This window comes from Telopea speciosissima, chromosome 9 (assembly GCF_018873765.1).
Source record: "Telopea speciosissima isolate NSW1024214 ecotype Mountain lineage chromosome 9, Tspe_v1, whole genome shotgun sequence".
In the NCBI taxonomy this organism is placed as follows: Eukaryota; Viridiplantae; Streptophyta; class Magnoliopsida; order Proteales; family Proteaceae; genus Telopea; species Telopea speciosissima.
In genome coordinates this window covers 60,781,941-60,801,501 of record NC_057924.1, presented here as the reverse complement: position 1 = coordinate 60,801,501, position 19,561 = coordinate 60,781,941, and the positions used below count along the sequence as shown (strand labels likewise).

General features: G+C 37.4%; 2 protein-coding genes and 1 long non-coding RNA gene across 3 annotated transcripts in view; 2 read left to right on the top strand and 1 right to left on the bottom strand.

The window, feature by feature from the left end:
* The window catches only part of LOC122639218 (succinate-semialdehyde dehydrogenase, mitochondrial-like), a gene marked incomplete at its 3' end in the record, with an annotated part of 52,715 nt that extends 47,459 nt beyond the window's left edge, over positions 1 to 5,256 (top strand). Inside the window, exons 12-14 of the mRNA XM_043832040.1 lie at positions 1,835 to 1,935; positions 4,680 to 4,765; positions 5,141 to 5,256. Of these exons, the coding sequence (XP_043687975.1) occupies positions 1,835 to 1,935; positions 4,680 to 4,765; positions 5,141 to 5,256 (303 nt within the window). The remainder of the gene's footprint in view (positions 1 to 1,834; positions 1,936 to 4,679; positions 4,766 to 5,140) is intronic.
* LOC122639273 lies at positions 5,257 to 6,017 on the top strand. The gene is made up of 3 exons (XR_006329490.1): positions 5,257 to 5,404; positions 5,512 to 5,558; positions 5,718 to 6,017. It is a non-coding gene; the product is annotated as an uncharacterized LOC122639273 (long non-coding RNA).
* Positions 6,018 to 7,733: 1,716 nt separating this feature from the next.
* On the bottom strand, positions 7,734 to 11,658 carry LOC122639370 (28S ribosomal protein S33, mitochondrial-like). The gene is made up of 2 exons (XM_043832206.1): positions 11,385 to 11,658; positions 7,734 to 8,087 (listed from the first exon to the last, which is right to left on the bottom strand). The coding sequence occupies exons 1-2, from the start codon at positions 11,606 to 11,608 to the stop codon at positions 7,997 to 7,999; spliced, it is 315 nt and encodes a 104-aa protein (XP_043688141.1). The 5' UTR covers positions 11,609 to 11,658; the 3' UTR covers positions 7,734 to 7,996.
* Positions 11,659 to 19,561: the final 7,903 nt, after the last annotated feature.

Here is a 19,561-nt window from a genome sequence, read left to right as displayed (position 1 = left end):
ACAGCAACCATCTATTAGCACAACTACATCACCCACAGAAAAAAAAAAGCCCAACAATCCAGACAATGGCAGTGGTAGCAGACTTTGGAGTTGTAGAAGGAAACGGTGTAAAGAAGCATAATATAGCTCTCCAAAGCAGTCAATAGGTCCAACATATTACAACTCTCCAACCAAAAAGACCATTCAGCATATCGCAGAGGCCTTTTATGCAAAACAGAGGCTAAAAAATGAACCTGGCGGTACCTGTGAGACTGAGGGAGAATCGATAATGCTCCCATTTCAAAGCATATCAGCAACTAAGGCCCTAGGGACTTAAAAGAGAACTCCTGGGCGATTCTAGAGGGCTAGGCCACACTCCAAATATTGGCCTGATGAGAGAGAAATCCAAACTTGAAAGAGGAGCTGGCGGTAATACTGTGGTGGCTTTTCTGTTCTCAAATTGACCTTCACAGCTCCAAATCTTGCTCCATTAGGACATGTAGATGATGAAGAGACTCTATTAAGTCTTCTTAGGGTATTATCTTACATTGGTACAGCCTCCTTTGGAACCCTCTACTTTTCTAGTGTTCCAAAGAGAGGTGAAAAAGGAAGTAGAAGCTTGGTCGACTCTCAAACCTGGGAATGCTCTGATACCAAGATGGAAATGGTGTAGAGATCAAATCAAGAGAAGAGAGGAGAGGATAGAGGAGAGAAGAGAAGAAGAAGAAGAGAAAAGAAGATGTGCAACCGAATGGTAGGGAGAGTAGTTTCCTCTCCTCATTTGATTCACAAATATGAAATTAATTACAACCATCTCCCTAGGGAGGTAAAAGGTAAAACAAGAAATACAACATAAGTAAATAAGATACTAGACTAATGCCCAAACTACCCTTATTACATAAACTCTAACAATTATATCATGTTCTTTGTAACAATAACAAAATAATTGCTCCCAATGTTTAAAAGCCGACTCAGGCATAACACTAAAAAATTCCTCAGGTCAGTTCACCCCCTCGTCGACCCACCCTGACGACATCAGCAGATAACCACACTACACTCACATGTGTCACTTGTTTTATTTAAGGATTACTAATTCATAATCTTTTAGCGAAGCAATGAGTTGTGTGACAAAAGAAAAGTATATTCTGTTATGCAAGTATATTTCTGATTTTCTGTTCATATATATATATATATGGGAAACAGTTTTCTGTATGGGAGTGTGGCCTACGACACCACACCCATGTGTCTATCTCTCTCCTCCTTAAAACAAGGGGGCAAAGGTGTCTTTTCATATGGGAGGGGAGAGAGATAGACTCATGGGAGTGCTGGCATAGGCCACACTCCCGGACAGAGATCTTTTTCCCTATATATGTATATATATATGCTGATTCTTATGCCTCTTCTCCCTTGCATAGGGATTGCCTTGGTTCTGTTTGGTGGCCTTGTAAATGACAGTAAGGCCATCCAAATATCTCTTGGTTGTGGCTTCTTTTCCTTCTCAATAATTATCCGACTTAACCCTCTCCCCCCTCCCCACGCCCCCACCCCCCCCCAAAAAAAAAAGAAAGAAAAGATTCTACTTACATAACTGTATGGTCAGACTGTAATGGTAAGCAAGACAACCATCCAATTTGATTTTTTGCCTTAAAAAAATTCCTATGGGAGCTACTTTTTTCTCTCCTATCAAGAATGAAAGAAATAATTTTCTTTAGCATCCCAAGAACTTGGCCAGTATTTGCAATTTTGTTATGTTTTATTATTTGACGTCATCTAGAAAATACTATAATAATAGCATGTGTGAGTTTTGATACTATATCTTTTTTATTTTCTTTCATATGTATAACCTTCTCTAAAGGGAGCAAAAGTCATGCTTGGGGGTAAAAGACATAGCCTTGGGATGACATTTTATGAGCCTACCGTTATCAGCGATGTCAACAGTGAGATGCTTTTGTCAAGGTAAATTCTAAAACCTAATTTTTAGCCTGATCTTCCATTGTCGGAGCTGTTGATGGTAACATTTTCTTTTAATATTCAAGTGTAATATTAGTAAAGGGAAGTGAAAGGCTCTACCTTAAATGGAAAGAATGGTGGAACTGGATTGTGTAGTTCGCCTTATGTGGTAGGGAAAAGGCTTAGTTGAGTTGTTGAGTGGACTGAGGAATTAAAGATCCTATCAAGCCACGTCTTTCCATTGTCATTCATTACATCATAAATACTGTGATGCAGTTGCACTAGCTTGACTGGACAAACAAGACCCAGTTTGGAAGGCCAGGCAAAGGAGAACTAGGCTAAATGTGGCCACTAGTTCCAGCTGGGATAATTAGGCTATTTATTTTAATTGGGTTATTTTTGTGAAGTAAGAATTTTCATTATGGGAGAGTTAGAAATCGATAGTTGCTATTAGGAGTTTAAGTTTTAGTTTCAGATTCTGATTAGGAAGCCTTTTTTGAGTCATACTCTGTCTTTTGACGAGTTTATATATATATATATATATATATATATATTATTTATTCCCTATCGATTAGAATGAATGAATAGAATTTAATTCTTTTAATGTTGCTGCTGTGGCATGACAGCTCGCTGATTGGTTTTCTTCTTCTTCTTCATTCCCTGTCAATTCATATCTGGTTCTCTCCTCTCAGATGCGTTCTTCTCAACTCTCTCTATTCTCCTTCCCTGTTTCTTCTTATTACCATGCAATACTCTGTTTTATTTCTATACTTTTGACTTAACAATTCTCTCTGTTTCTAACTGATTCCTTCTCCTTTTAAGCTGTAACTTTATACTTAATATTCTGTTATCAGATTTCACTCAGTTTTGGTCATTAAACCCATCTTTAAACTCTTCCAGTCGTAGCTTCTATTTAATCTCTCCTGTTTCTGGTTTTCTCTGCAACATACCCATCACACCTTCTACAGATCCATTAAATTATTATTCTTTGGCCTGGGAATCATTAGTAGATCCGGGTGATCCTATAGCTGGAGTTCCCGCTCTATTTACTTAGTAGTTACTAAGTCACAGCATTGGGTTCTAGTCTCTGTTTACTGTGAATTCTTTTCTGAATTCTGAAGTCGGTAAAATAATTACTCTCAAGTACAACCTCCGAGTAGTGTTTGCTAAATCCGGAATAATTCTTTTTTTTTTCTTTTTGAAAACTGCATTAAATTTCTGGAATCTGTTTAATTTCTCTGTTTTGTTCAAATTCTTCAATCAGATACTGGTCCTATGTGTGTCCCTACTCCTGTGAGCTTCTAGGTTTTATTCTAGATTGTGGACCCACCAATTTCTGGTTGGTTTGTGAAAACTGAAATATTCTTCTTTCAAACTATTTTTAAGGGCCCAAACTGTCATCGTTTTCTCTTTATAATGAACAATTCGCTATCATGGTACCCTACACATTGCTCAATAGGAGATTGGTACTCTTTCTTGCTTATCACAATAAAGTCAGTTACCTAAATGAGTGAAAAATGTGACCCAGTTAATTTGTGATATGTCAGCATTGTCATTTTTCTGAATCCTTTTGGAACCTCACCTCATAGTGGTGTCTCATTTACTGAACCATGCTCTGAAACGATGCCATCCTACTAACTCTGTCTTACCATTTAAGGATACTTCAGACAGCTGGGTCTGAATACCTTATGTATGTATCACCAAGCAGCTGTATAAGCCATAGCAGATCAATATCTTAATCATAATCATACAGAAGCTTCTAGCCGGATTTGCAAGTAATTGAAACGGATTGTCAGCAATCAAAAACAGAGCATAAAAAGATGCATAGTTCTCAGATCCAAGTCACTTTTAGACTTTTAGTTGGATATCTCCATGACCAGTGTCAATTTGCCCTCTTCTACCATTCCTTATCAGATTTAGAACTCAGAATATCAATCTGAAGAGTTTATGGCAGTTCCAAGTCAGATTCAGAGTTCTGCTACTTCTGGAAATTTCTGCTGCTGCTCTCTCTCAGTTTTTTTCCTGTCTTGCATTGGCTTATTTGTCCTCTTCTACCATTCCTTATCAGATTTAGATCTCAGAATATCAATCTGAAGAGTTTATAGCAATTCCAAGTCAGAGTATTTTCAAAGTCCAGTTAGGTTTATTAGGTTTGTGTTATAGTTTGAACATGAGTTTGGATACTTGAGGCCATCAAAATGACCCAAAACAGGGCCTATTATACATGAGTTCTATCAATCAGTGTACACCCCCGCTTTATCTATTTTCTGAGTTTTCAGTTGAGAAAACTCCTTTGCAAGTTGCGTCCTATATTACAAAGCCTTAATCTGCATGCTAGACTGCTAATCATGTTGGCCGGCCATTAGAAACTACTGCTGATGGTCTAAATTAGGGTATAAAAAAGGTTGTAGAATCCATGTAAAAGGGTTTGGCCAAGGTTTTTCCGGTGCCAGCTGCCAACCTGACACACCTAAATGATGAGAAGTGAAAAGAAAAGAGAAATGGATCATAGAAGAATGAACCATTGGCTCAGGTTCCAATCTCTTATTAGTCCCATTGTGTCTATCAAATAGGTGCAGATTTAAATTGGTTTGTCTGATTTCTTTTGTTCATAACAATGCTTAAAAATGCTGATCCACACCTGATTTTGTCTTGTGGCAAGTCTTTTTTTTTTTTACCAATGGAATTAGTTTATTTTTGTTTGTGTAATTCCACAAATCACCTCATCTTTTTTTTTTTTTTTTTTGCAGAGAGGAAGTCTTTGGACCTGTTGCTCCTCTTATGCGTTTTAAAACAGAGGACGAAGCAATCCGAATCGCCAATGATACTAATGCAGGTTATTTGTTTTAACTCCAAATCTTGGTTAATTGTATACTCTGAGCATCAGATCTTAAATAAAGGATCGATTTTTATTAGTCAATTGTGAAAGCCATTTTTTTCTAGGATGTTGGTTAATCTAGCATTTCTGATTAATAAAGAAATCCATCTGTTCCTGAATTTGGGGAATTACCCTCATCCCATCATCAACAATAGAAACTCTCTTTTTCTATTTCCCCTCATCCTTGTCCGATACAATAGAAGCATAACTTATTCATGCATGAGATAATGTTAACTTGAAGTAGAAGCTTCAATTCAATTTCATATGCTTCTGCAACATATGTAGGACTAGCTGCTCACATTTTTGTGTTAATATCTTCTGCAACGTATGCAGGACTCGCCGCATACATATTTACAACGAATGTCCAACGTTCATGGCGTGTGTCTGAAGCTCTCGAATATGGATTGGTTGGTGTGAATGAAGGAATAATGTCTTCAGAGGTGAACATTCAGTTTTAACTCATCAAAGGCAAGCCTTCATTTATGATAAGAGCAATTGAAAAAATCACTATCAATGTAGGCGGCTCCTTTTGGAGGATTTAAGCAGTCCGGTCTTGGACGAGAAGGGTCCAAATATGGGATTGATGAATACCTGGAAGTAAGTAGATCTGCATTTCAGCTTGCTATTATGCAATATTTGACCTGTTGTCCTTACCGATATGTGTATGCTGGAGGATCATTGACTGGTTTTTAATGTGGTTACAGATTAAATATGTGTGCTTGGGGAACATGGACTGTGCATGATACAAAATGTTATGTTCATAGATCATTGAGGCTTGAGTTCATACTTCATCCTAGATCGGTAGAGATTTTGATTTCCTAATTTTTGCAATGTCAATTGTAGTCCATGTGAATTTAATTGTTCTCTCTCTCTCTCTCTCTCTCTCTGGCCTGATTGATTACCGATGCAGGTAGTTACTACTGTTAGATGAGGAAAGCAACAAAGATGTTCCTGAAGAGCTTGGATCCAAACCATAGCACTCTAAAAGCCTTATTAAGATCTTTGTAGCTTAAGCATTAAGCATTGAAATAATGGTGTACTAGTGCATTGTAACTTAAGGTCAGAGTGCCCTTTGCATGCAGGTGTTAAACGGTAAACTTGGGTTTGTGTTAACTTAATTTTCAGACTAACTATTCTTCTTTTTGACAATGCATGAGTTATAAACCAAATGCAAGTGGAGGGAGAGCGATAATTACGAGGATTAGATACCTATCTGAGGCCCTCTGTGTTTAATGTTATGGTGTTTGGAATGTCATCTTTACATGATTGGATTGTATGTTTCTTCTCATGAGCCTCTCATGCTTGTGGATTGTGTGCAGTCCCTTCTTTACCCCGATTCACAAACCACAGTTCAGAGGTTGTGATAATTGACTGTAACATCAGTAAATTTCACCATACGTTTTCTTTTCTGCCACTGAACTTGATGCATTGTATACAGTGTTTCAATAATCGAGATTGGATCGGATGTCTGATCCTTGTACGGAAAAAACAATAAGGGCAATAAAATCCCGGTCCCGGGTCTGATCCAGGCAGATTTGATCAGATTCCATGTTTTTAAACCCTGATGGTAGAGCGATATAACTGTCGAATGATGGTCAAAAATAGTAAAATTTCATTTGAATTTTCTATGTAGTGCTCACATAAAAATTTCATTACTTCCTAAGATGACAAGACTCGTCCTTTTTTTTCTTACAGTTTGTACGGGTGGAACTAAGCTAAAAGTCTGTTTTGGATTGTTTGGTTTTTAGTAAGAAAGGATGATGGCACAACTAAAATTTTACTTTCACTTTTCAACCACAAACGGTATAGCTATTTTGAAATAGCTAACATTATGTTTCATCATTCTATATCCAACTAGATGAGGACCACCTTCAAGCTCCTATAATCATGAAAAAGAGAAACACTTCTTCTACCTCTAACCTAGTTAGATCCTTAATTTCTAAAAGACGTAATTGCTCCCATTGACATCCAAGAATGTGTATTTGATGTCCAAGAGTGAGAAGGGGGAAGATTTGTCAACCAACAGATACGAGGTCAGAGTGAGAAAATCTGCATGAACCCAGCAATTGGAGCTTAGTTGCCAAAAGATACGTTCATGGTGACTGCTATCCGAGAACAAAGATGACAGTAACAAAACAAATCTCAACGGTGCACGCTTCTGTCCAGTGGGCAGGGGCGCCTCAATCCAATCATCTTTGCAGTGCTTTTCGTTTACAATTTTACTGAACTGTAATCACCTCAGTCCCACATGCAGATTCCCACGAAGCTCCCCGTTGGTTTTTTTAGCATCTTCCCTTCACCATCACCAATAAAAACCTTCTAAAACAGAGAATAGATGCCTTGGAGATGGCTACTCACTTAGAGATCAATAACACTTCTTCTCAGGCTCAGCTGCCTCAAATATGGGCTATTCAGTGTCGATATTTGAGGTGTATAGGTTGCAATGTTGCATCTATGGTGAACCCTTGTGATACTGAGCTGACTCACTGCCAACAGCCCCACCAGAAAACTTGTCATTAGGCTTCAGGTGGGGTAGAAACCTAATACGGGATTGCAATTTCTCAGCCCTAGCAATGCATTTGTTGCCTGGTCACATGCATTGCCTGAATGCAGTCTCTCAGTCTGAAAAACCTCACAGCTGATCATAGTAATTGCTTCATTTGTTCCCAATCAATGAAAACACAGTTCAACTTGGTAAGGATTAGGCTTGATGGCTTTGGTTGCTTTGGACACACTTGATAGAAGAGTTCCCAGGAAGCCTGAATACCAGAAATATGGTTGCTGATTTGGCTTGGAGAGTTGTAAGTCTCATTATAGAGAAGTCGAGTGTGAATTGCTCTAACTGGGATTTGACCCTCCCAGCTGATCGAATCAATGCTACCATTGATGGCAACTTTATATATAAACGTAGTTTTGAAGAATTGTCTTTTAAAGCAAAGACTTATGATTCATTTCAATTGAAAAATATGAACAAGGCTGAATTTTAAAAAAATAATAATAATAAAAAAAAACCAACATTTATTTCTTCCATTGCATGGACAAAGTACAACATCTATAGAGATGGTAGGAAATGAAGCTCAATTACCATTTAGTAGATTCTCACAGCTGACAGACATAATTTCACTCTTCACCAATATTCTCAAACTAAAAAGAATACGATGAATCAAAAAGCACCCAAAGGGGTTACTTCTACTTGCTACGTTTAACAGCACGTCTTCCTTGGCCCTTCTTGGGTGGACCCTTTCCACGACGCTTTAACATTTCTAGTTTAGATAAGCGCCTGCCAAGATCCAAAATAGAGTTGTCAGAAATGCAATATATAGAATCTATAGACCACAATCATATTCTCTGAGGCTATCTGATAGGTTTAAATGGAAGAATTTAGCAACGATACATTGCCGCTGAAATTGTGACGGCCAGAAAATTAAGAAAGGTCGAATCAGTCTTGGTGGTGTAGCAACTCTGATTTTATGACCATAAACATTAGGGGATATTTTCAATGTATAGACCATTCTGTGGAAATGATATATCCAGTGACTTGAAAACACAATTCGACAAGCCTTATCCCAACTCAGGCTGGCCACATACATCTCCCGTTCCAAGATTCCAACCTATCTAGGTCCATATCTTCCATTAAGTTCCTTACATCTGTTCCCACTACCTTGATCCTCCACTTCTGGAATTGCTATTTCAATGCCTCTCAGTCTGTATCATACCAATACTCAATGGTGCATCACTGGTCTTTGTTGCACAAAGGATTTAAACCTCAGGATGATATTTCACAGAATATTGGTGGTATCAGCCAGTATCAGGAGAATTGGATTGGATGATGCCCAAGAGGGATCAACTGATCCACCTGATCCGATCCCGAGGTTCAAAACCATCGTTGGAAATGACCTAACCATCTGAGTCAACTTTCCCTCACATTGTCACCTATTCGAAACTCTATTAGGTTCCTACAAATTTGTTAATTTATAGTTGTATGCATTCTAGTGCTGCCACTCCATCTATCTCACCATCTTAAACTCAGCTGCACACATTCTATTTGTGTTAGTTCCTTGAGTATCCACAATTCAAAGGATAAACACTAAGGGCTTTCACTGGGCAAGGTAAGTGGAAAGCATTAGGACCTAGGACACTTCTGAACAGGTATTGGTCCAGCTAATTTAATTAGGAATGTAGTTTTATCATGAAAATATAAATAAAGATGATACAGAAAAAACCACAAAACTGGCTTTACATTGAAACACAAGTTGTACAACTTATCTCTCTCAACAAACTCAAACAATCCATCAAGATAAAGGTGGTATTAAGGTATTTGTGCATGGCTGCTGAAATGAAATTGTTTTATAATCTATTAGACAATCACTATATACCAAATCAATTCTGATCAAACTACCTTAACAAAATTATGAATTTCATAAGCTTTATAGCCAATTCAAGAAGATCAAAAGGTGAGAACGTGCTCACATATCAAAATAATGAAATCCAACTAAGAGTTTAAAACAATGATAAGATAATGTGGACATATTGTGAAATTTGATTAGGTAAGAAGGTTTCTCTAAGAAGTGAACACTGAAAGGCTGAGGGATGTCTATCCTTGGAGTGATCTCACATCTTACCTTATCCCTTTCATGGAAATCCATGGCATCTTGGAACCTCTTGGAAGCAAATGGTAAAGATCATCGCAGAATTTTTTTGAAACAGTCCTATGGGTGGTCTCAATAGGTACTGCTAACGAAATTCCATACACTAAAATCAAGGAACTGTATGGTATTAATGAAATGCCTTCTCCACACAAAATGTACAATGGATACATTAAAACTGTCCCACAAGCTGGAAGTCAAGTCCTTTACAGTGCGAACCATTTCTCTCAGCAGATTTTTGGAAATTGTTTACTCTTTACTCCAAATATCCTCTGACCTTTCTCCCGAATTAGGCATAAGGTCAAGAGATGAATGCCCTTCAACTCGCGGCTTCACACACACACCCACATACACACGAGAGAGAGAGAGAGAGCTGTTTCCTCAAGCTCGCGTCATAACCTGTATCTATTGGCTAACTGAAATCCAGGACTTCACAAATCATTTACTGTCAGTGGTTATATCTATGGATGCGTACAGGCTTAAGATTCTATTTATTTCTTTGATTCTTTGGGTTTTTGCAACCAAATAATTTCCAAGCATCAATAAAGCAGCCTATTTAATTGTAATTAAAAGTCAGGACACCTAAGATAATTTTCTTTCTGGATAGGCATGGTAATGGGAGCACTAAACATGTCTAAGGGTAGATTTCCCCAAAATTTTGTTAATGAAAAAAGACACTTTTCATATCGACACAAGATTTACAAAAAGACTTGAGCGCTTTATTCCAATTTCACTTTGACCAAGTCACATCTTTCTTTACTACCTGACCAGAGTGTGTTTCAGAATCTGCAATAATATACTGTGCTCTTCCATTTCCCTTTCAATAAGAGTTCTCTAAACATGGGTCCCCAAACAATTTTCCCTTCACTCATATGGATAATAAGATTCTGGATTGGGGAAGTGACAATGGAACGGAATGTGGGAAGACAGAAGCAAAATGGAAGGCAAGGCAACGAAATAGAAGTTTTGTTGGTGTTAAGAGACAGGTGCAAAATAGGTAGAATGTTCCTAGTATTCACCCAGCATGAAGAGATGAAAAAATCGACATTAACAGTGAGAACTCAAGAGGTTCCTGCTATATACGTTCTTAAAATCAAAATGTAGGGGTTGTGTGAATGTTTAGCACCCATACCCACCCCTTTTAAACTCTGAGTCACTTGACCATTTGGATCTTCTTCCCACTCTGAATGATTAACCATTTGAGAGGGGAACTCAGGTTTGATATCATGCTTCAGAGTCTACCAAGCATGGAAAGATTGCACCATGAAGTCTTAGGCACAAATCACAAAGACTATCCAGTCATACCGAAAATCATAAAACATCATAACAGACCTCCATTCCCATTAAAAAGTCCTTGGCGAGAAAACATCTTGGGGTTCATAATACTGTTACAGTATTCATATACATTTTCTGCAGTATTTCTCAATATGTATATATAATACACACCTAATGGCAACTCTTGCTTCCACTTCACAAGAACCTTCACTTCTTGCTCCTGCCTCATGCAACTAATGCAGAGAAACCACATTAGATCACATGTTTGGAGCATGCTTCCCTAGGGATGACACTGCTCTGATCCTTCCATCATGGCTGTGTTTATTAGCATGTCTATAGTTATAAAATATGAGAGAGTAATAATGATTTGAAATTGCAAGACAACATGGAATTGCAATTTACCAAGAAAATGGTATAACGTATAAGGGCATCCAGGATTTTACCATAATAAGCTTACCAAATATCTATCCAACCAACTGAGGTTGCAAAATGTTAGAATTGTAATTAAATTTTGAAAAGGGAAAAACAACATTCTCCATGAAAAAGAACAGTGAAACACAAATTTCAAAGAAGCAGTAGATGCAAGAAACTAAAGCATTCAGAGTTAAAGTAAAAAATAAAAAAAAAAGGGCAACAGAGGGTTTGGGAGGCAATACTCTTGTTCCTGACGGGCCATGACAAGTGGGTCGTCCTTCTTGATGTCATGAGGGTACCACTGAGCAACTTTCTCGCCGATGAGCTTCTTACGGAGTACCTTGTGAGGCGATCTCTGTCCTGTTGGATTCAGAACGTGACCAAATATCCTCGCCCTCGCCTCTGTTACTCCTCTTATGGCCGCTGCCGCCAGCATGCTCCTCAGGCTGCCGCCACTGCTACTCATTCTGCCTGCCTTTCACAAGTTTTCACCCTCTCTCGCCTCGACTCTCTGCTGTATCTCTATAAAATTGATAATTTGCTCCCGGCCCAGCCCAGCCCAGCCCAATCCAACCCATGCATCCATCCCTTCCCCTTTCCCTCCCCATAATTAGGGCCAAAGAGGGTCAACCCGACCTGACCCTAACCGTAGGTCAGAGTTAGATTTTTAGGCCTTGAGTCAGGATATGGCCGGGTCTAGGCCCAGCTATGGGGACCTAGGGTTGGGCTGGGTTTTAAAAAGCTCAACCCAACCTGACCCTATTGCAGCCCTAGTTCTACCTAAAGAGATTTTCATTTTTCCTTTTACATCCGATTCTGCCAATTTTCCAAAAAATCAATAAATTTGTTAATTTCATGGTATGATTATATTGTGAATCAGGCAGTCTATGACTAGTATGGAAAAATTAAGCAACCATTAAGAGTTTTAGAAATTTTGATAACAGAAATAGGACAAGAGAATGTTAATGGTTGTGTAGCCTTGCACCAATGTAGGGGTCAATGAGTGCACATAACATTGGTTTGGATGGGATTTTCAATACCATTGGGGGTTGAATGGTCTTTTTACTTGCTTTTATGTTTGAATACAAAAACCACGTGACCGATTAGCATTTTTTTTTTTTTTTTTACCCACAGAAATATTAATCTTTTGTTTAATAGAAAGACCCAAGTATGGTCAACTTAAATATAGCTTTTGTAGTTACCTTTGTTCCTAATTCAATTAATGCGAAAAGTCATAATTATTATGACAAGGATGGCGGCTTAAACTTAATTTCTCCAATTCCATATTAAGGGCTTGTGATCGATATAATTAGTTCCGAGTTCTGACCATATCCCAATTTCTCCAGTTCGAATTTCATTATGGCTCATTAGATCACTTTGATTCTCATGAACCCATCTCTCTAATTTTTTTTTATTTTTTTTTGGGTAGAAACCCATCTCTGTAATTGCTACTAATTGCTTGGAGGCCTCTCTTTCTCTCCATTCTTATACTTCTCACTGTATCTCTTGTACAGTTCATATCCTTTCCTAGAGCAGTCACATCATGGTCATAGTCATGTTCTTGGCCTATTCAATTATAGAGCCGTCCAAGATGGAATTATTGATAATATATACTCAAGTAATCAAGTTCTCGTAGTTCTGTTTTTGTTTTTGTTTTTTTTTTATTTTTTTTAATTTTAAAGAAAGCAATGTAGTGTGTAGTGCACCATCCGATGGGCCTATGTGTTCGGGTACACAGCCCAACACACTGAACATCTTGCGTGCCCAAGCACATGGAGCCGTTGAATGTGCGCTACACATTGTGTGGCACTACAAAGGAGCCTAATGCGTGGATAATCATCAACGTTTCAAAAATTGGAATTGGATCAATTGTTTCAGTCAACTTGGATTGGAATTGAAGGGCCTCCATGATAACATTTCTGTTTCTGGGCCATGTTTCTATTCCAGAAATGACTTTTTTGTATTTCTGTTACTGGACTAAATATTTGGATAAAAAAACATGTTTGGTAATATATGCATAGTAATTTCTATTTCTAGGGCAAAAAAAAAAATAGAAATTATTTATTATGCACAATTATTTATGTTTCTTGAATTTCTATAAATTTTCAAAAATACCATTGAATACCTAAAATTTTGGTGGAGGTGTTGGTGATGAGTTGCTAAGGGGTTCCATCAACGACCCGGAATTGATTATAATGAGACATCGACATTTAGTCCGATTATCAAACCGGATACTATTCAGGTATGTGGTTCTATGTTTGGCAGTTACCTATGGTTGGTCGATCTGTTAATTGGACATCTCCAATGCCTTTTTACATAGAGACTTGAGGAAGATGGTTCATATGGTCCAACTGTCGGGTTTTATTGATGATTATGCCCGGCATCATGTTTGTCATCTCCGTAAGTCCCTTCATGGCCTTAAGCAAACCCCTTTGTGTGTGGTATACTCGTCTTAGTAGTTTTATTTTTTCTTAAGGCTTTGTTGCCTCTCGCACTGACACGTCTTTATTTGTGTATCGTAATGCTTCAGAGGTTATCATTTACTTCCTTGTTTGCGTTGAAGATTTCTTGGTTATTTAGTAATGATCCTACTGCTATCTCCGCTCTAATTCAGACCTTATCTCAGTCTTTTTTGCACTAATTAAAGGATCTTGGTGAGTTGCACTATTTTTTGGGTATGGAGGTCCACAGTCCACCATACCTCTGATGGTTTGTTTCTCAAGCAAGCAACATAAGTACATCATGGATCTGTTAAAGCACACGAACATTGATAGTTTCAAGATAATTACCACCCCTATGGCCACTGGTACTCCTTTATCACTCAAATCTAGAACGTCTATTTCAAATGGTACTTAGTATGGATGCACTGTCGGAGCCCTACAATATCTACAGCTCACTCGGCCCAATATTGAGTATGTTGTGAATCGTGCTGCTCAGTTTATGCATAAGCTGGCCTACTGATATCCATTAGTTTGGTGTAAAGAAGATTCTTCACTAACTCTGGCACACCTTTTACGATGGTTTGCTTTTCCGATGCCAACTCTCACTGTGTACTCAGATGTTGACTGGGCTGGTTGCCCGGATGATAGACGTTCCACTACCGATTATGGAGTTTTTCTTGGATCGCATTTGGTGGCTTGGTGCTCCTAAAAGCAACGTATAGTCCCATGGTCTTCCACTGAGGCCGAATACCATGCAGTTGCCACGACTGCTACATAAGTGGTTTGGCTCTGTTCTCTTCTGTCCAAGCTTGTTGTTTACTTACCTGATCCACCAAGCCTGTGGTGTGATAATATTGAGGCAATGTGCATTACCACCAATTCTGTGTTCCACTCCTTTATGAAGCATGTTGCTATTGACTATCACTTTGTGCGGGAAATGATTACCTCCAAACAGTTGCTAGTTCGGTATGTCTCCACCACTAATCATGTGTAATGTTTTGGGGGTTTTTCTCCTCTTTACGCCTGTGATTTGGGGGTTTTCGTATACCAATTGGATACAGCTCACTGTCATCTTTGGTTAATCTGATGAGTAACCTGTCAATTTTACATGGAAAAGGAGAAAGAATGGGGAAAAAAGAGCATGTAATTCCTATTGGGAAGGTTCTCTTCCCATGTAATTCCTTTTAAAATATAAATAATGCAGATACTTCAGGTTGGGAAGGTTCCCTTCCCTTGTAAATTTCGAGTTCGGTTCGCTGCACGTATCAACAGGTGAATGTACATGTGAGAGCCAACCCACCTGTCTTATTTTTGCCATTAGCAGAGGGAGGAGGGGTTTTTAAGGAAACAAAATTAAAATGTGATTGGCTCTGAGATGTACGTTCACCTATTGGTAAGTGCAAATGATCCATTCTCGTAAATTTCTCTTCTCTTCACTTCAGATCTCCGAACTTTTTAGTAATGTGTAGAGAAGAACTGTCCATTGATTTTTATTCTCTTCACTTCAGATTTTTATCATTTGTGAATCAAGCCAGCTTGGGAAGAACTATCCACTGATGGCAGTGTTATAATTTGTCTTTGTTATCAAATTAAGAACTTGATGTTGTGTTATAGACATATCTTTGTATCAAATTAAGAACTTGGGGTGAAATTAGATATTGAATAATTACTATGATTGGTTTTAAAGATACCTGTATATTTGATGCGGATTGAAACTAGTCTTACTCCTATGAAAAATGCACAATTCTGTAATTTTTTGGTTGACCAATATTTCCCGTTTGGTAATTATACGTCATAAGAATATCCAGTACCCGAAGGATAGTGTATATTTCTCTTCTCTTTAATATAATTTTTTTTTTTTTCTGAAAAAAAAAAAAAAAAAGAGGAACCACATGTCCACAACAGTCAATACTTGTAACAGTTTTTGGTGGATTCAAATGCATCAATATAATGCTCAACTCTTTGATTAATGTATGATTCTAATTCTCATCATCTCTTTGATGGATATTGGTGGTTGTTTCTAGCATGTTATTATGCTCTAAATTATTATTGTTACCCTGAAAATGCACCAAAACTATTTGATTATGCCATTGGGTTGAAGTTGCTTGAGAACACTTGTATTTCCCACATCTTATTGATGATTTTTTTGGGAGGCTTGTTTTGATCATATCTAGGCATGCATATGATGGTAGCTCTATGTGTGGATAATTTAGGTAATGATACTTATTAGAGAAACTCTTGGTATTGAATGAATCTTTTTTGACTGACCTTTTTTGGGAGTTTTCAGATATGATATAACAATTAAATGGATCATCGATGACCTTATTCATTCTAGCATTTCATCTTTTTTTTCTTTCTTGATTTTATATATATATATTAATTAATTTAATTCTCACTTTCTTTAATAAAATACACCCTCTTGATCACACTCATGTCCTTTCCATTGGCTACTAACACAATGCTATCGCTAATTCATTGCCCTTTCTTTTTCTTTGTTTTTCCTGCATTGGTTGAAGGTGATTATACAACATTCTTAGTTAAGTTTCATTACTTGCCCAAAGTGTACAATGGAACACAAAGAATAATCTTGGTTTAATTTGCCAAGATTATTAATTTTTTTATTTTATCTTTCTTATTCCTTTTTTCGGGGCCTTGTCCTATGTTGCACTAAATTTGAAACCTGTCCGCATATAATAGTCTTATTGAGCTTACCTCATGTCACATAAGTCAAAAGAACATAATATTAATCTCGTAATCAAACATTCCACAGATAAAAAAAAAAATTGAAATAAATCAATTTGGTGGGACTCTGAATAGGCTAAGGATGAGATTTTGAAGTGTCACATCAACAGACAATGCAATTAATGATGTTCCCTAAACTTTTGTAAGTTCACCATCTCAAGGTAACCAAACAAGATTGGAGTGGGATTTTGAAGTGCCACATCAGCATTTTCTCACCCAATTCTCCCACCCCATCTAAGTCCCCTCTAAACAAACGGGGCCTTAGGCAAAAGATTTTTGTCATCCTTGGTGAAAAGAGAATCTCTTCATTTATAGTGATTTGACCACTATGATTGGATTCTAGCTTGGAGCAATGAGTCTCATTACAAACTCCCGGTTCTTATTGAAGAAGCTCAGAAATATACTTCTTCGAATTAGAGGTGGGCTGAGATCACCTTCACGGAGATCATATAACCTGAATAATTGAACCCCTCTAAGAGAACAAAATCAAACCTTTGCTCCATGGAAGAAATTAATAACTAATCCATCCTAGTCATTAATCAATATTGTTTCATGAGTCTGTATTATACCAGACAGTTGGGGTTCAATGTCTTGTATTCCATCACTTGCAGGTGATCAATACCGAATCCGATACCATGCAGTAAAACCATGGTTAGGAAGAACAATAGAACAACAAGTACTTTTAATAAAGCAGGTTGGCACAACATCATTAATGACTTCACCGAAGAAATTGGTGTGTCCTACAACATTGGGCAGTTGAGGAACAAGATGAACAAGTTGAGGCAAGACTACCCCTCCTTACAAACTCCTCTTGCAGCCCTCTCTTCTCTCCTCATTTTTCTAAGCTCTTCTCTCCTCTTTTTCCTTGCTTTATCCCATAAAATTCCCATTATAGCCCTGCTTTAACCCTTATTCTCATGAAACCAACCATGGTCCCAACTGTTAGGCCAAGGTGAGCCCATTGGTCCTTGGACCAATTAACTCTCTTTGAAACAGCCCAAATTCTTCAAGTAAGCACAATGAACCCAAATAAATAAACCAATTTTCAAATAAAAAAAAAACTAATTCAATTCATTTAAAATAGAATTCATGCATTTAACTTAATTATAATTTTCTCAAATAATTTTTAACAATTTAAACACCACGCCATATGTAAAATATTAAAATTTCTAAAATCTCACATTCGGATAAAATTACCCATCTCCGGTTTCGCCAAAATCTGAATCCAACTCCACCTGCCAATACCAATAAGTACACTTTTGTAAGACCAATTGGGTATGAGGTACTACATCATCGAAATCCAAATCCAACAACACCTGCGAGTACAAACAAGTACTTTTATAAGACTAACTGGGTACGAGGTATTACACACATCACTAGTGGAAAATGATCCCCGGATGAAAGAGCTTAGTCCATGTTAATAATGCTTATAGGAGTACTTAAGATAGTTACATTTTGTTTTTTCACCTATATTTTTTATTCTCTTCATTTAGAAATATGTGATATTTTTTTTTTTGGAAAAAAGATCCACACACTAATAGTTTAGGGATCTTTTCCCATACTTTTTCACATTCAGATCATGTGGGATGCACACTGACACTCTCTCCACTTTAACCTTCTGATTTCCCTGTTGATGAAACCATTTCTCACATCATGATAATTGGTGTGATCAACATGAAAAATTATTCTCACATTGGTAATGTGAGAAACTCTCTCTCTCTCTCTCCAAAAAAAGAATCTTTAAAATTTCCTTGGAATTTGAATAGGATTTCTTTGAAATGTACAAACAAATCCTCTCTTTTTCATTGTGATTATTCAGTTAAATTAGTCCCACAATCAGCTAGCTCCACTGTTCATTTATTGGCTAAGGAGTACTACTCAATCGAATACCAAATCCTCTTAGGAGTTAGGAATGGTCCTAAGATTTTCTCTCTTTATCTGATCATGCAATTGCTTTTGAGGCTTTATATCCTCCCTTTAATTAATTTAATTCCCACTTTCTCTAATAAAATATCCCCTCTTGATCACACTCATGTCCTTTCCATTGGCTACTAACACAAGGATCTTTATCACCTTCAGTTTGTTGACCGGCCCAGTTCCCCAGTTCCTCTAACAAAGGGGGGCTGAAATGACCTCTCTACCCATGCCCAAACACCCTGCCCGGGTGGGATCCACCATCCCCCTATTAAAGGAACTGGGGAACTGGGCCGATCAGCAAACTGGAGGTGATAATTTTCCACTAACACAATGCTATCAAGATGTTATTAATGCCTAAACCTAATTTAAAGGATCCCATGGTATGTTCTCACTAATTCATTGCCCTTTCTTTTTCTTTCTTTTTTCTGCAATGGTTGAAAGTGACATTGCATAGAACTGTCCAAAAAACAAGCTATTGTGCACATAACTATACAACATTCTTAGTTGAGTTTCATTACTTACCCAAAGTGTACAATGGAACAAAAAGAATAATCTTAGTTTAATTTGCCAAGATTATTAATTTTCTATTTTATCTTTCTTATTCCTTTTTTCGGGGCCTTGTCCTATGTTGCACTAAATTTGAAACCTATCCACATATAATAGTCTTATTGAGCTTACCTCATGTCACATAAGCCAAATGAACATAATATTAACCTCATAATCAAACACCCCACAAATAAAAAAAATTTGAAACAAATCAATTTGGTGAGACTTTGGATAGGCTAAGTGTGGGATTTTGAAGTGTCACATTAGCAGACAAAGCAATTAATGATGTTTTCTTAACTTTTGTAAGTTCACAACCCCAAGATAACTAAAAACAAAGTTGATGTGGGATTTTGAAGTGCCACATCAGCATTTTCCCATCCCAATTCTCCCACCTCATCTAAGTCCCCTCGATCTAAACAAACGGGGCTTTAGGCAAAAGTTTTTTGCCATCCTTGGTGAAGAGAGGATCTCTTCATTAATAGTGATTTGACACTATGATTGGACTCTAGCTTAGAGCAATGAGTCTCATTACGAACTCCAAGCTCTTATTGAAGAAACTCAAAAATATACTTCTTCGAATTAAAAGTGGGCTGAAATCACCTTCAAACAGATCATATAGGCTGAATAATTGAACCCCTCTAAGAGAACAAAATCCAAGCTTTGCTCCATGGTAGAAATTAATAACTAATCTATCCTAGTCATTAATCAATATTGTTTCATGAGTTTGTACTAGACTGCTGGGGTTCGATGTCTTGTATTCCATCGCTTGTATG